The following is a 16,198-nucleotide window of genomic DNA, read 5'->3' as shown; positions in this document are numbered from 1 at the left end:
GGTTCTAAAGATTTGCGAGTTTTCCTATCACATGCCAGGGTGTTGGCCTCTTTTCCTTGATCTTGGGATGGGTCCTCTCTGCCTCTAGGACACGAATGTTTATATCATTCCCCAGATTAAGGAAGTTCTCAGCTATGATTTGCTCAAATATATCTTCTAGTCCTCTCTCTCCACCCCCTTCAGGGATCCCAATAATTCTGACATTGGAACATTTCATGGTGTCACTTATTTCTCTGATTCTATTTTCATGGATTCTGAGTTGTTTTTCCCTGGCCTCTTCTTTTCCCTTCTTGTCTATTAATTGGTCTTCTAAAGCACTAATTCATTCTTTTGCCTCACTTACCCTAGCTGTTAGATTATCTAGATTAGATTGGATCTCATTGATAGCATTTTTAAGTTCTGCCAGTTCAGCTTTCATTTCTGCCCTTAGAGACTCTATGTTGCCATTAATTGATTTCTCCATTCTAGCTATCGTCTTCACAGTTGCTACCCTGAATTCCAGCTCCAACATCTTGGTTATATCTGAATCCATTTGTAAATCTGCTGCATAAGTCATAGTCTCTGAATCTTTCCTATTTTGGGGGTTCCTCCTCCTAGTCATTCTCTTGAGTGGTGGTTGAGGGAATGTACAGAGTCCCAGTTATTGACCACAACCCAAGGAAGATGCACCTGTTTTCTTGGGACCTTAGGGTTGCTGGCCTCTTGTTTTCCCAGCCTGTCTTCTGGGGGAGGGGCCTGCCGCGCTGTTACTCAGGCAACCCTGTTTGAGCAGAGTTGCCGTGACCCCTGTGGCGGGGGATGGGCTCAGTGGAAACTGTTTTTTTGGGGCTTTTGTTCCCTGGTGGCTTTCCCTGGCTACTTTCTTCATCTCTTCCTAGAGTCAGAGCAGAAGAGACCGTTTCCAACCCTCTGCCTCAGAGTAGAGAGATCACAGCCTGTTTTTCAGTGAGCTCTCCAGGCCACACTATCTCCGTTTCTGTCTGTGCTGCTATAAAATGCAGTCCTGGGTTGTGCACCCTCTGCAGTGCTCCCAGTCCTCGCCTCCAGGTCCGGGCACATCTCTGCCCTTTGTGCTTCTAAAACCACCAGCCACCCCCAGTTCGTGTGCCTGGCCCTGCCGCTCCAGGTTTCCATCCGGGGGGGCTGCCCTAAAGTCCTTTCCCCACCGCTGCCAGTCTGCGAGTCTGTGCCCAGTCCCCAGCGCGGGAAGCTATGGCTCACTGGTGGTGTAGGATCCCGATGGCTCGGCTCCCTCCCCCTTCCTTTTATCCTCCCATATGTGCCCGTGGAATCACGGTTCCCTGCTTCGTACCTCGAAACCAAATGCCTGCAATATTCTGTTTGTAGAGATCCAGATCTATCTTTTTACATCTCAAGCTGATTTCGTGGGTGTTCAGAGTGATTTGGTAGATATCCAGCTCAATTCCGGGGACCAGTTGGAATAGGGTCCCCTACTCCGTCATCTTTTCCCTCCTCATTATTCAGCCTTTAAAAAGAAGGAATGACACATGCTATATCATGGATGAATCTTGACGACATTATGTTGAGTGAGCTAATAAGCCAGCCACAAAAGGATGGATACAGTATGGTTCACTTGTATCATGTATCTAGAGTAGTTAAAGTCATAGAGACAGAAAGTAGAATGGTCAGGAACTGGGGGAAAGAAGAAACGGGGAGGTATCATGTAATGGGTACAGAGTTTCCATGTGGGAAGATATTTTGAAGTTCTGGAGATGGATAGTGGTGATGGTTGCACAACAATGTAAATGTATTTATTGCCATTAGAGTGTACATTTTATGTAATGGTTAAAATGGTAAATTTTATGTGGTGTGTATTTTACCATAATATAAAAGAAAGATGTCTGCCAGGACTGCAATTATCTTAAGGTTTGACTGGGAATAGAGAATCTATTTAAAAACCCACTCATGTGGTTTTTAGAAGTCTTAAGTTTCTCATTGGCTATTGGCCAAAGGTTTCAGTTTCTTACTGTATACACTCAAGTATACTGACAACATGGTGGCCTGTTTTCCCCAGAGCAAGTAACTCAAGATAGGTAGTCTTTGTATAATCTCAAAAGTGGCATCTGTCACTTCTGTGGTATGCTATTGGTCACACAGACCAACTTGGTTCAATGTGGGAAGGGGTCCCACAAGAGTAAAAATATTAGGAAGTGACATCACTCAGGGCCATCTTGGACTGGAAGGCACACACAGTTTTCACCTTCTCTCCTCTGGTAGTGAGAGTATGAAGATCCAGTTCACCTGCTCCATCTCCACGAAGTCCCACCCCAGTACCTCTAAGAAGATCTTCTACCCGTTGTTTTTGTTTAGACTCTCTCCAGATTCCCGATCACCACCCTCTGCTGTGTCCCCACCATCTTCCGGCTCCTGGTACAGGAGGATCGCACCAGGTACAGCCAGCCCATCTGTTTGGCGCTTTGGGGACCTAAGTATGTGGATATACAGCAGTTTATGTACACATGCACACCCATCCTCTCGACCAACTCTGTCTCTGTCTCATCTCTCTCTCTCTCTATATATATATATACACACACACACACATCTGTGATTCTTTCTATACAGAATATATATCTAGAATATTATATATATCTGTGTTCCTCTATCTCACACACACACATGCTCAAGCATACACATCTATATCCTTTGCAGATGCCCCCCAAAAATGAACTTCTGCACCACCACCTCCTGCCCAGGGATTTGCATCCAGATGGAATTGGATAGATTTAAGAGAGTCTGAAATTTTAGCACTTGAGGTGGGCTATCTCTCCACAAGGGCATCTCTCAGCAGTGTGTCTTCTACTTCTGTGAGGTTGGAGAAATTGTTGGATAATTGTTAGCCACCCGTGGAGTGGGATTTGTGGCCAGGGCCTTAGGTTTGGGGGACCAGCAAGCCCACTGTAGTAGATGTTCCATCCCTCAGGCCCAAACTAACTCCATTCAGCCACTCTCTGAGTGAATGCCATTGGATATCCCACTGAAGGCAACAAGACTCTGTGTACGTGTGGCTCCCATCCTGGGTGAATCCAAAGGAACATCTGCTAGCAGGACAAGTCTAGTTGCTGAGGTGTATGGACAGAGACCTATGACCTTTCAGTAGCTTACTGACTCTGATCTATGTTTGCCTCTTCTATTGTCTCCCCTCATCCCATGTATCTGTCCATGAAGCACCTAAGGGGGAGTTCTTACATGATTCCCCTGGTGAATTCTTCCCTAATGTAAGAATTTATCCCATTCATTGATCTGTCATGTATACCTTAAGATCAAGGTTTTAACTGCAAGCAGACTCTGAATAACTTGTTGAAGAACAGTTTGGTTGAAAGGTACTAGGTAATACTAATTAATAGTCAAACCAAGTTTATCCAAAGGAAAAAAAATGGTTGAAATGTATTTGCAACCACCAATTTTTTACATTTTGGATAATTTGTTGAATGGAGGGGTAGTTTTACAACATATGTTGGAATTTTGGGCCCATTTGTCAGAATTGTCAGATTCCCAGGGGGCTACTTCCTACCTTTTAAATTTGTAATCAGCTTATCTTTTCTTCTTAAAAAGATTTTATTTATTTATTTGAGAGAGAGAGAACACAAGCCGAAGGGGAGGGGCAGAGAGAGAGGGATAAGCACGTTCCCCCGCTGAGCGGGGAGCCAGGTGCAATGCGGGGCTCGATCCCAGGACCTTGAGATCATGATCCGAGCCGAAGACAGACGCTTAACTGACTGAGTCACCCAGGTGCCCCATGTAATTGGTTTATCTTTTTTAACCAGGTGGTTGTCCTAACCAATTTATTATCAGTTTGTTTTCAACTAAGTTATTTTGGCCAGTTCACCTGGAGTTCGCTATGTTATGCCAAAACCTACTTATATGAGGTTCTGATTTTATTCCAAAATCAGATAGGATTGATTTTTTAAAAAATTATCTGCCCATGAGGAATATGCCTGCAAAGCCAGAGGATGGGGCACTTGGAAGAGATGATAAAGCCTGGACTTTACCCTCCAGTGGCTTTAGATGTGTAGACCTGAGCAGCATTGTTGGGTCCCGTGGGGGCTGGAGGGATCCTGACACGGGTGGTCTTGTTTTCCAACTGAGAAAGGTACCAGTTTCAGAGCCTGAGGCACTGTTTGACTGGAGGAGAGGCACTGAATCCTGACGTGAGAGAGAAGTGGAAGAGCCAGGTGGGCCTGGAGCTGCATGAAGGCTATGGCCAGTCTAAAACAGTGAGTGCTACTAGGGCCCGGGTCCCTGCCGCAGGTCATCTCCACCTGCACCCTCAGCCACTTGGTGGAGATGACCAGCCCGAAGAGCCTCCTGCCTTCCTGGCTGTGACACCCATCAGGGACTGCCCTGCCCCCTGGGAGAAGCTGATAACAAAATCCCATCAGCTTTTCTTCCCTTTTGGTTTAAAAGATAAAGTGAATTCACAATGACACCATAGCCAGCAAACCTACTCTCACGACTGCAGGTACCATTTGTCTCCACCAGGACAGCCTCCATCTGTCTCTGGTCAGAGCCCAGGATCTTACCCAGTATTCCCCACAGCCATCCGGGCAGCAGAGAGTTGGGGGTCAACTGAGTCTTTTGGCTTAGCGACACATTTGGTTCTTTATGTGTCAGTGTCCAGTAGGGCATTCAATAAATGTTTGTTGACTATGGAAAGAAGAGAAGGAAGGAAGGGAGGCAGAAGGAAGGGAGAGAAACGAAGAGCAGGTAGGAGAGGGGAGAGAGAAGGAGCGGTAGAAGGCAGAGTGAGAGAAAAGGTGGACACCAGGAAGGGGAAGAAGCTACAGGGATACGTCTCCACCTTTCTGGACCTGCTTTCTCTCCAGGTTTTAATCTGTGCCAATTCAAAAGGCATGAAAATCAAGTCTGGATCCATGGGGAAAGCATCTCCACCTTATGATGTGCAGGTAGGCAGCCTCCCCCAACTGTTGTTGAGGCTTGGCTCAAAGAAGAGAGCAAAATGCATGTCCTGGTTAGCCTCAGCAGGCTCGGCTGTTGGGGTGGTCTGGCTGTGCAGATATCCAGACACGGCCCTGTGATCTCTCTGCCAGATCGTGGATGATGAGGGCAACATCCTATCTCCAGGAGAAGAGGGGAATATTGCTGTCCGAGTCAGGCCCACCTGGCCCTTCTGTTTCTTCAGTTGCTATTTGGTAAGTGGCAGGGAATGGCCATTTTCACAGTGATTTCTGTGTGTCGAGTTCTAATATTTATAAATACTTACTTGTTTAACCCTTGTAATAACTGCATGAGGTAGGTTGGCACTAGTATTGATAAGGTGCTATTATTGATAAGGAAATGAGAAAGATTGACTTACCCAATGTCAGGCAACTAGTATGTCCAGGACGTGAATTTAAGCATGGGTATGTCTGAGAGAGCAAATTTATAACACGGGACACCCCATCATTTTAATGATGAGAATTTTTTTTTAAAGATTTTATTTATTTGAGAGAGGGAGAGTGAGCACGAGAGAGCACAAGCAGGGGGTAGGGGCAGGCAGAGGGAGAAGCAGACTCCCCACCGAGCAAGGAGCCCGATGTGGAGCTGGATCTCAGGATCCCGAGATCATGAGTTGAGCTGAAGGCAGCCATTTAACCACCTCAGCCACCCAGGTGCCCCTAATGATGAGAAATTGCAGCTCAGAGAAGAGAAGGGACTTCACAAAAGTCAAACTGCAATTTGTGTCAGAGCCTAATTTCAGGATTCTTTTTGTCTTAAGTCCTGTGTGGCTCAGAGGGGGTCTGCTGGCAGGGCTGTGTCCTAGGATTCTAGTCTAAGTTTCTGTGATAATCCAGGAATGACCTCTCCCTTGTGCCTGCTTTGGTGGGTGTTTATGATGCGCTTTCTTTTTGTTAGACCCTTCTCTATAAAGCTCTACTGACATGGTTTTCAGCTTGGTGGCACATTAGAAAACCTTGGAAACTTCAAAACATGACTGGTACTCAAGCCCCACTTGATGAGATTAAACTTTCTGATGATGTGGATCAGTTCCCCTGGTGATTCGAAAGTGCAGCCAAGGTTGAGAACCATGGCTTTGTAAGGAATTCCATCTGGCATGTATATGATGCCATCCGTCAGCTACAACACTAGAAGGAAGAGATAAAGATAAGTCCATTTGTTTTTAAAATGGTGATTATGTATTTTAGTGGCTTTTTTGTGATTACAAGAGAGATAGTCTTTCGGTATTTCATTTAAAGTCACAGAAACTTACCTACCAGAATAAACAAACAAACAAACAATTCCCCCCCCAAAAAAAACCCCGAACAACAACACAGTAATACACCAAGCAGAGATAATTTTAAAATTTTAGTGTATTTCCATCTAATCATTTTTCTAAATTTTTTATTGTTATGTTAATCACCATACGTTACACCATTAGTTTTTTTTTTTTTTTAAGATTATTTATTTATTTATTAGAGAGTGAGCAGGAGAGAAACAGCATGAGAGGAGAGAGGTTCAGAGGGAGAAGCAGGCTCCCCGCCGAGCCGGGAGCCCGATGTGGGACTCGATCCCAGGACCCTGGGATCATGACCTGAGCTGAAGGCAGTCGCTTAACCAACTGAGCCACCCAGGCGCCCACACCATTAGTTTTTGATGTAGTGTTCCATGATTCATTGTTTGTGCCGTCTAATCATTTTTGTAAGCAATAGCAAATCCTTGACTTTTCTGAATAATTCATTCATTATTTATTGAGTGGCTACTTCATGCCATTAAGTCTATAGCAATGACAGAAAGACAAGACCTGGTCCTCACAGGGCTCACATACAGGACCCTTGTGGGTCTGTGATCATTCCATTGAGAGAGTCAAGTAATTTGTAGAGTTATTTGCTGGACAGGAATCTTTACTTTTTTCAACTTTTTCTTTTCAGCACCAGCTGTTGGTTTTCTTCTTGGGTCATTTTTAACCAAGGGAAAAAAAAAAACATTAAATCTCAGTATTATACTAAGCAAAGTAAGTCAGTCAGAGAACAACAAATACCATATGATTTCACTCCTATGTGGAATTTAAGAAAAAAACAGACGAACATGGGGGAAAAAAGAGGGAAACCATAAAACAGACTCGTAACTATAGAGAACAAACAGGGTTGATGGAGGGGAAGTGGATGGGGAATGGAGATGGGTATTAAGGAGGGCACTTGTGGTAAGCACTGGGTGTTGTAGATAAGTGATGAATCACTAAATTCTATTCCTGAAACTAATATACTCTATGTTAACTGGAATTTAAATAAAAACTAAAAACTAATAAAAATAAAAAGATAAAAAAAAAATCTCAGAAAAAAGTGATCTGTCATGTCAACTTGGTCAGAAATAAAAGTTTGATATATTCATACATAGCTAAGTTTTGGGAGTTTCTTCTGTTTAGTTGGTCGTTTGTTTTATCCCTGGACTGATACCATAGAGCCTCATCCAGGAAAACATTCTCATAACTCTTAATATCTACTAAAGCAAGCCTCTCCTTCCTCAACTTCTTTAGAAATATTTTACCTACTCTCGGCTCTCTACTGTCTCATGTACATTTTAGAATCAAATTGTCAAATTCCATGGAAAATGGTTAATGAGTGTCCCTAAGTCTATAGATCAATTTGGGAGAATTAACATATTTATGATATTAAGTCTTTCTATCCTTCCATTTATATCTTCTTTACTCTTTTGTAGAGTTTTTTTTTTTAAGATTTTATTTATTTATTTGACAGAGAGAGAGAGCACAAGTAGGCAGAGCGGCAGGCAGAGGGAGAGGGAGAAACAGGCTCCCCGCTGAGCAGGGAGCCCGATGTGGGGCTCGATCCCAGGACCCTGGGATCATGACCTGAGCCGAAGGCAGACGCTTAACCGACTGAGCCACCCAGGCGCCCTGTTTTTTAGAGTTTTAAGTTTTATTTTTATACTTCTTTCAGATTTTGTGTGAGATTTATTTTAAGGTTTTTTTTTTTTTTAAGTGTAACTCTTTTTTTTTTTTTTTTTTAAGATTTTATTTATTTATTTGACAGAGAGAGATAGCGAGAGCAGGAACACAAGCAGGGGGAGTGGGAGAGGGAGAAGCAGGCTTCCCGCCGAGCAGGGAGCCCGATGAGGGACTTGATCCCAGGACCCTGGGATCATGACCTGAGTTGAAGGCAGACACTTAACAACTGAGCCACCCAGGCGCCCTATTTTAAGGTATTGACAGCTTAGTTTTTTGCTTTTTTCTCTGAATGCAGTTTTAAAATTGAGGCATAATTTACATACAGTAAGTGTACCTACATTACATGTATATAGGTCAATGACTTTTGACCCATGTATACACTTGTGTGACCATCACCACAATCAAGATATAGAACATTCTTATAACCTGAAAGAGTTCCCTTGTGCCCCCCAGCAGTCATTCCCCAAGCCATTGGCAATTGCTAAATTATTTGGTGTTGCTAATAGAATACTTTTTCCTTTTTTTTTTTTAAAGAACTTTATGTAAATGCAATCATAAAGCATTCATATTTGTGTGTCTGGTTTCTTTTTTTTTTTAAGTTATTTATTTATTTAACAGAGAGAGAAAGCATAGAAGCAGGGGGAGAGGCAGAGGGAGGGGGAGAAGCAGGCTCCCTGCTGAGCAGGGAGCCGGCATGGGGCTCGATTCCAGGACCCTGGGATCATGACCTGAGCCAAAGGCAGACGCTTAACCAACTAAGCCACCCAGGCACCCCTGGTTTCTTTTTTCTTTTTCTTTTTTTAAGGATTCATTTATTTATTTGAGAGAGAGAGAGAGAGAAAACACAAGCAGGGGGAGCGGCAGGCAGAGGGAGAGGGAGAAACAGGCTCCCCGCTGAGCAGAAGACCTGACGTGGGGCTTGATCCCATGACCCTGGATCCTGACCTAAGCCGAAGGCAGATGCTTAACCGACTGAGCCACCCAGGCGCCCCCTGGTTTCTTTTTTTTTTTTTAAATTCATTTCTTATTTTATTTTTTAACTTAAATTTTACTTAGTTAACATACAGTGCAATATTGGTTTCTGGAGCAGAATTCAGTGATTCATCACTTACATACAACACCCAGCGCTCATCACACGTGCCCTCCTCAGTACCCATCGCCCATCTAGCCCATCCCCGATCCACCTCCCTCCATCAACCCTCAGTTTATTCCCTATCATCTAGAGTCACTTAATGATTCATTTCCCTCTCTCCTTTTTTTCTTCCCCCCTTCCCTTATGTTCATCTGTTTGCTGTCTTAAATTCCACATATGAGTGAGATCTATGGTATTTGTCTTTCTCTGACTTATTTCGCTTAGCATAATACACTCTAGCTCCATCCATGTCATTGCACATGGCAAGATTTCATTTTTTGATGGCTGAGTAATATACCATTATATATACATACCATATATACATACCAAATATACATGTATACGTAGATACATAGATGTGATAGATACACACACACACACACACACGTACATACACACCACATCTTCTTTATCCATTCATCAGTCAGTGGACACTTGGGCTCTTTCCATAGTTTGGCTATTGTTGATAATGCTACTATAAACACTGGGATGCATGTAACCCTGTAAAATTGTATTTTTTGTCCTTTGGGTAAATACCTAGTAGCACAATTGCTGGATCATAGGGTAGTTCTGTTTTTAACTTTTTGAGGCACCTCTATACTGTTCTCCAGAGTGGCCATACGAGTTTGCATTCCCACCAACAGTGTAAGAGGGTTCCCCTTTCTCCACATCCTCGCCAACACCTGATGTGTCCTGTGTTGTTAATTTTAGCCATTCTGACAGATGTGTGGTATCTCATTGTGGTTTTGATTTGTATTTCCCTGACCAGTGATGTTGAGCATCTTTACATGTGTCTGTTAGCCATCTGGATGTCTTCTTTGGAAAAGTGTCTATTCATGTCTTCTGCCCATTTCTTAACTGGATTGTTTGTTTTTTGGGTGTTGAGTTTGAGAAGTTCTTTATAGATCTTGGATACTAACCCTTCATCACATATGTCATTTGCCAATATCTTCTCCCATTCCGTAAGCTGCCTTTTAGTTTTGTTGATAGTTTCCTTTGTTGTGCAGAAGCTTTTTATCTTGATGAAGTCCCAATAGTTCATTTTTGCTTTTGTTTTCCTTTCTGGCATTGTCTAGTAAGAAACTGTTACGGCCGAGTCAGAGGTTTCTGCCTGTGTTCTCCTCTAGGATTTTGATGGTTTCCTATCTCACATTGAGGTCTTTCATCCATTTTGAATTTATTTTTGTGTATGGTGTAAGAAAGTTTCACTCTTCGCATATTGCTGTACAGTTTTCCCAACACCATTTGTTGAAGAGACTGTCTTTTTTCCATTGAAAATTCTTTCCTGCTTTATTGAAGATTAGTTGACCATATAGTTTTGGGTCCATTTCTGGGTTCTCTATTCTGTTCCATTGATTTATTTGTCTGTTTTTGTGCCAGTATCATACTGTCTTGATGATTACAGCTTTTTAACATAGCTTGAAATATGGAATCGTGATGCCTCATTTTGTTTTTCTTTTTCAGGATTACTTTGGCTATTTAGGGTGTTTGTGGTTCCATACACATTTTAGTATTGTTTGTTCTAGGTCTGTGAAAAATGCTGGTGGTATTTTGATAGGGATACATTAACTGTATAGTTTGTTTTGGGTAGTATAGACATTTTAACAATGTTCTTCTAATCCATGAGCATGGAACGTTTTTCCATTTCTTTGTGTCCTCTTCAATTTCTTTCATAAGTGTTCTATAGTTTTCAGAGTACAGATCTTTTTTGTCTTTAGTTAGGTTTATTCCTAGGTATCTTATTATTTTTGGTACAATTGCAAATGGGATCGATTCTTTGATTTATTTTCATGCTGCTTCGTTATTGGTATATAGAAATGCAACAGGTTTCTGAACAATGATTTTATATCTTGCAACTTTGCTGAATTCATGTATGAGTTCTAGCAATTTTTTGGTGGAGTCTTTCAGGTTTTCTACAGAGTATTATGTCATCTGCAAGGGAAAGTTTGACTTCTTCCTTGCCAATTTTGATAACTTTTATTTCTGTTTGTTGTCTGATTGCTGAGGCTAAGATAAGATGTCCAGTACTATGTTAAATAGTAATGGTGAGAGTGGACATCCTTGTCTTATTCCTGACCGTGTGGGAAAGGTTGTCAGTTTTTCCCCATTGAGGATATTTGCTGTGGATTTTCTGTATATGGCCTTTATGATGTTGAGGTATGTTCCATCTATCCCTACTTTGTTAAGTGTTTTTATCAGGAAAGTATTCTGTATTTGATCAAATGCTTTTTCTGCATCTACTGAGGATCATATGGTTCTTATTCTTTCTTTTATTAATGTGGTGTATCATGTTGATTGATTTGCAAATATTGAACCATCCCTGCAGCCCAGCAATAAATCCCACTTGATCGTGGTGAATAATTATTTTAATGTACTGTTGAATTTGATTTGCTAGTATTTTATTGAGACTTTTTGCATCCATGTTCATCAGGGATATTGGCCTGTAATTCTCCTTTTTCGTGGGGTCTTTGTCTGGTTTTGGAGTTAAGGTAATGCTGGCTTTGTAGAATGAGTTCAGAAGTTTTCCTTCCATTTCTTTTTTTTTTTTTTTAACAGTTTGAGGAGAATAGTTATTAACTCTTCTTCAAATGTCTGGTAGAATTCCCCTGGGAAACTATCTGGCCCTGGACTTTTGTTTGTTGGGAGATTTTTGATTACTGATTCAATTTATTTGCTGGTTATGGGTCCATTCAAATTTTGTTTCTTCCTGTTTCAGTTTTGGTAGTTTGTAGGTTTCTAAGAATTTGTCCATTTCTTCCAGGTTGCCCAGTTTGTTGGCATATAATTTTTCATAGTATTCTCTTATAATTGTTTGTATTTCTGTGGTGTTGGTTATGATCTCTTCTATTTGTGATTTTTCTCTATTTGGGTCCTTTCTCTTTTCTTTTTGATAAGTCTGGCTGGGGTTTATCAATTTTATTAATTCATTCGAAGAACCAGCTCTTAGTTTTGTTAATCCAGTCTACTGGGGTTTTTTGTTTGTTTCTATATCATTTATTTCTGCTCTAATCTTTATTATTTCCCTTCTTCTGCTGGCATTAGGCTTTATTTGCTATTCTTTTTCTAGCTTCTTTAGGTGTAAGATTAGGTTGTGTATTTGAGACTTTTTTTGCTTCTTGAGGTGGGCCTGTATTGCAGTATACTTCCCTCAAGGACTGCCTTTGCTGCATCCCAAAGGTTTTGGACTATTGTGTTTTCATTTACATTCATTTCCATGTATTTTTTAATTTCTTCCTTAATTTCCTGGTTAACCCATTCATTCTTTAGTAGGATGTTCTTTAACCTCCATGTATTTGTGGTCTTTGCAAATTTTTTCTTGTGGTTGACTTCTTAGTTTCTTAGCATTGTGATCAGAAAATAGGTATGGTATGATCTCAATCTTTTTGTACTTGTTGAGAGCTGATTTGTGACTAGTATGTGATCTATTCTGGAGAATGTCCCATGTGCACTCGAAAAGAACGTGTATTCTGCTGCTTTAGGATGAAATGTTCTGAATATATCTGTTAAGTTCATCTGGTGCAGTGTGTCATTCAAAGCCATTGTTTCCTTGAATATTACTATGTTTTAATAAGTTACTGAGTTCCCTAAATCTACCTTCATGGTCCATCACCTTTCTTTCCCTCTTCTTTTCAACCTCATTATTTTCCATAATTTTATCTTCTGATTCACTGATTCACTCTTCTGTTTCATCCATCCATCTTCGTTTTTATGCCCTCCATTTGGAATTGCATCTCAGTTATAACATTTTAAATTTTGGTCTAACTAGATTTTAGTTCTTTTATCTCTGCAGTAAGGGATTCTCTACTGTCTTGTATGCTTTTTTCAAGCCCAGCTAGTATCCTGTTAATTGTTGTTTTAAATTCTAGTTCAGACATCTTACTTATATCATATTGATTAAATCCCTGGCCATGAGTTCTACCTCCTCTTCTTTCTTTTGGGGTGAATTTCTCCATATCATCATTTTCTCCAGAAAAGAAAAGAAGAAAGAAAAAGAAAAAAGAAAACAACAACAACAAAACAAAAAAACTAGATCCTGGGTGTGTCTTGGTCTGCTTGTCAAAAGAATCTAGATCCCAAAATAAGAAAGGAAAAAAATAAAATATAATGAAGGTAAATGAAAAAATAGTATATATATATGGTATATATAAAAACAAAAATTTTTTAAATTAAAAAATTTTTAAAAAGAATTGAAAAAATAAGAAAATAAATGAAAAAAAAAAAAAGAATAAAAGTACAAAGGAGGCTAGATACTATTTTCCCCTAGAGCTAAAGCTTTGCAGCCCTCTCTGATCAGAAGACTTTGTGTGAGCGAGTTGTTTGTGCTGGTCTTCTGGGGGAGGGGCCTGTTGCACGATTCTGAGGTGGACTTACTTAGTGGAAATGGGTCTCCAGTTTGCAGGGAGGCAGGGCTTGGTGTAAGCAGCTCTGGACTCCACTAGGTGGTGCTGTTTTGCTCCTTGAAGGCTTTCAGTGATGATGGGCGAATTAAATATGGCAGCCCCCTCCCCCTTCCAGTCCCACAGTTGAAAGTTACTGCCCCCAACTCTTCAGTGAGCCCTCACAGAAAAGCAGTCAATCACTCTTGTGTCCCCGGTTTCCATCAGAACCCTGCATTCACCCTGCCTGTGTCTGAGCTTTTTATCTCAGGCATGCAACTGAATTTCAAAACTCCAAATCTTAGGGACTCCTGCAGGTCGGACTGTACTGTTCCTCCCCCACGCTTCTGCTGTTTGCCAGGCCTGTCCCAGGAAAGAGGTCACAGGACCTCGGAGTGATTCGCAGTTTATGGCAAAACAGAGCAGAAAGCCAGCACCTAGACTGGCTGTTCTCAGCCGGCTTCCACACTCCTGTGCCTGGGAACAGTGCAGCACTTAGGTGCCATCTGTTCTTCTTGCGACCCAGAGGATCCTGAGACCACAGTGTCACATGTGAGTTCTGCCCTGCTTCGCCACCTGAGCACCCTTAAGCCAGGCATGTACCCATGGTAGCAGACTTCTAAAAGTTCTGATTTTGTGCTCCGCTGCTTATAATACTCTGTGGTAGCCTCCACCGTGGGCTCCCTCCCTGCCGCTCCCTCCACAGCTATGTCTCCCCAAATTCAAGCCTCTGCACCTCCTACCTACCAAAAGGTGGCCCCTTTTCTACTTGTGGACTTGCAGTTTTTGTTCTCTCAGACCTCTGATTGATTTCTTAGGTGTTCCAAATGATTTATAGCTATCTAGCTGTATTCGAGGGACGAGACAAGCTTAGGGTGCCCCTGATCCTCTGCCGTCTTAACTCCCTGTCTGGTTTCATTTATTCAGCATAACTGTGTGTTTTGAGACATACCTGGATAGTTGCACACAGCAGTAATTTGTTTTTTTCTTATTGAGTAGTAGCTTCTTGAAAGCTTTGAGACTCAGAGTTTGATTAGTTTTTCCTCCTTCCTCTCCTCTTGTCTTTTGGACATCTGCTCACTTTCTACCTTCAGTGATTCCTGAGCACAAAGAGTATCAGTGTGTTCTTTTATCCTAAAAAACAGAGCCAATGGCCCTGTGTCCACCCTCCTGCATTCAACTATGCTTCCTCGGACCCTTCCAAGGGATGGTAGCAAGTGGCTGTCCTTAATCATTTCCTGGCATCTCCTTTCATTTAAAAGAGAGAAAAATGCACAAATTCACAGCTCCTCGTCCAGTGGGAAATTGTGGCCAGCATGGTCTCTTGGAACTGCTTTTAGGGGTCCCCAGCCTCCTGCACGGGCCTTCGAGGGCTGTAGCTGGCTTGAGTGGCTGTGCCAAGATGGCCCCTCACATACTTACTTTGTCTTCCAGAACAATCCTCAGAAGACAGAGGCATCAGAACGAGGGGACTTTCACATCACGGGGGACCGAGGCCACAAGGACAAGGATGGCTACTTTTGGTTCACAGGAATAAATGATGATGTGATCAATTCCTCAAGGTCAAGCTGACTGCTCTGTCCTTCTGCTTTTGAAGCTTCGTCGCGGGGGAGGTGGGAAGCAGTCACTTGGAAGAGTTTGTTTTTCTCTTCCAGCTACCGGATTGGGCCCGTTGAAGTGGAAAATGCCCTTGCTGAGCACCCTGTTGTTCTGGAGGGTGCTGTGGTCAGCAGCCCAGACCCCGTCAGAGGGGAGGTAACTAGTCCAGCCAAGAACATTGCCTCCTGGTTCTATACCTGTTTGCACCCAGCAGAGTAAGCTCCACCGAGGTACTACAAAGTCTGAAATGCCACCATCGGGCACACATTCTTTTGGTTAACATTACCCTCCTGTCTTTAGAGACATACTTTTGGGTCGAATGGACCCAGAACTGGGTCCAAAAGAGGTGGACTGTTGGAAAGAGATCTTGGCAGTGGGTGTAGGCTCTGTCATCCATCCTGGCCAATAAAGAGTCCTTTCCCATTTGCAGATGAGGATATAGCAAGCACACCAGACATGGCTGCTGATGGTTCTAACCTGGGAGGAATATCCACCTTAAGGGATTACAAAGTAAGTATCCAAAGTGACCCTGATGTATCAGAAGGATGGGCCAAATTTAATAAGCTGACCTTCCTCAGGAGAAATGCAAATTCCTTCCCATGGGTCCCAGAGGAATAGATAGAATGGGAGAAATGAAGCTCATAGGCAGGCCTGTGTGCTTTTCACTGGCTGTAAATCCAACATAATCCTACAGTATAGTGTAGTTACCTTATGAAAGTTAGTACAACATCAGGCAGTGTTCTCAGAAGCACCAGGGCCAGAGGAGTGGGTCTCTAAGTCAGGGCCCTAGACTACTCATAGCTGCATCATCTGGGATTCTTATTTAAAATACAGATTTCTAGACCTCAAATCAGTCTTGCTGAATTAGAGTGAGTGAGGATGCAGCCCAAGGCTTCCTCATTTTGACCAGAAGCCCCTAGCCAAGTGATTCTTTTTTTTTTTTATTCTTATGTTAATCCCCATACATTACATCATTAGTTTTAGATGAAGTGTTCCATGATTCATTGTTTGTGCATAACACTCAGCGCTCCATGCAGAATGTGCCCTCCTCAATACCCACCACCAGGCTAACCCATCCTCCCACCCCCCTCCCCTCTAGAACCCTGTTTGTTTTTCAGAGTCCATCGTCTCTCATGGTTCGTCTACCCCTCCGATTTCCCCCGCTTCATT

General features: G+C 42.3%; 1 protein-coding gene across 1 annotated transcript in view; it reads left to right on the top strand.

Annotated features, from left to right (window-relative positions):
* ACSM5 (acyl-CoA synthetase medium chain family member 5) overlaps nucleotides 1–15,452 on the top strand; it is a 32,493-nt gene extending 17,041 nt beyond the window's left edge. Inside the window, 6 exon segments of the mRNA XM_081819917.1 lie at nucleotides 2,332–2,411; nucleotides 4,112–4,235; nucleotides 4,845–4,925; nucleotides 5,070–5,171; nucleotides 14,864–14,991; nucleotides 15,085–15,452. Of these exon segments, the coding sequence (XP_081676043.1) occupies nucleotides 2,332–2,411; nucleotides 4,112–4,235; nucleotides 4,845–4,925; nucleotides 5,070–5,171; nucleotides 14,864–14,991; nucleotides 15,085–15,247 (678 nt within the window). The 3' untranslated portion in view covers nucleotides 15,248–15,452.
* The last annotated feature ends 746 nt before the right edge of the window (nucleotides 15,453–16,198 follow it).

Source organism: Leptonychotes weddellii, chromosome 5, assembly GCF_054177405.1.
Source record: "Leptonychotes weddellii isolate Sample4059 chromosome 5, ASM5417740v2, whole genome shotgun sequence".
Classification (NCBI taxonomy): Eukaryota; Metazoa; Chordata; class Mammalia; order Carnivora; family Phocidae; genus Leptonychotes; species Leptonychotes weddellii.
Note: the sequence above shows the minus strand (reverse complement) of the source record. Positions and strands in the feature narration are given on the sequence as shown.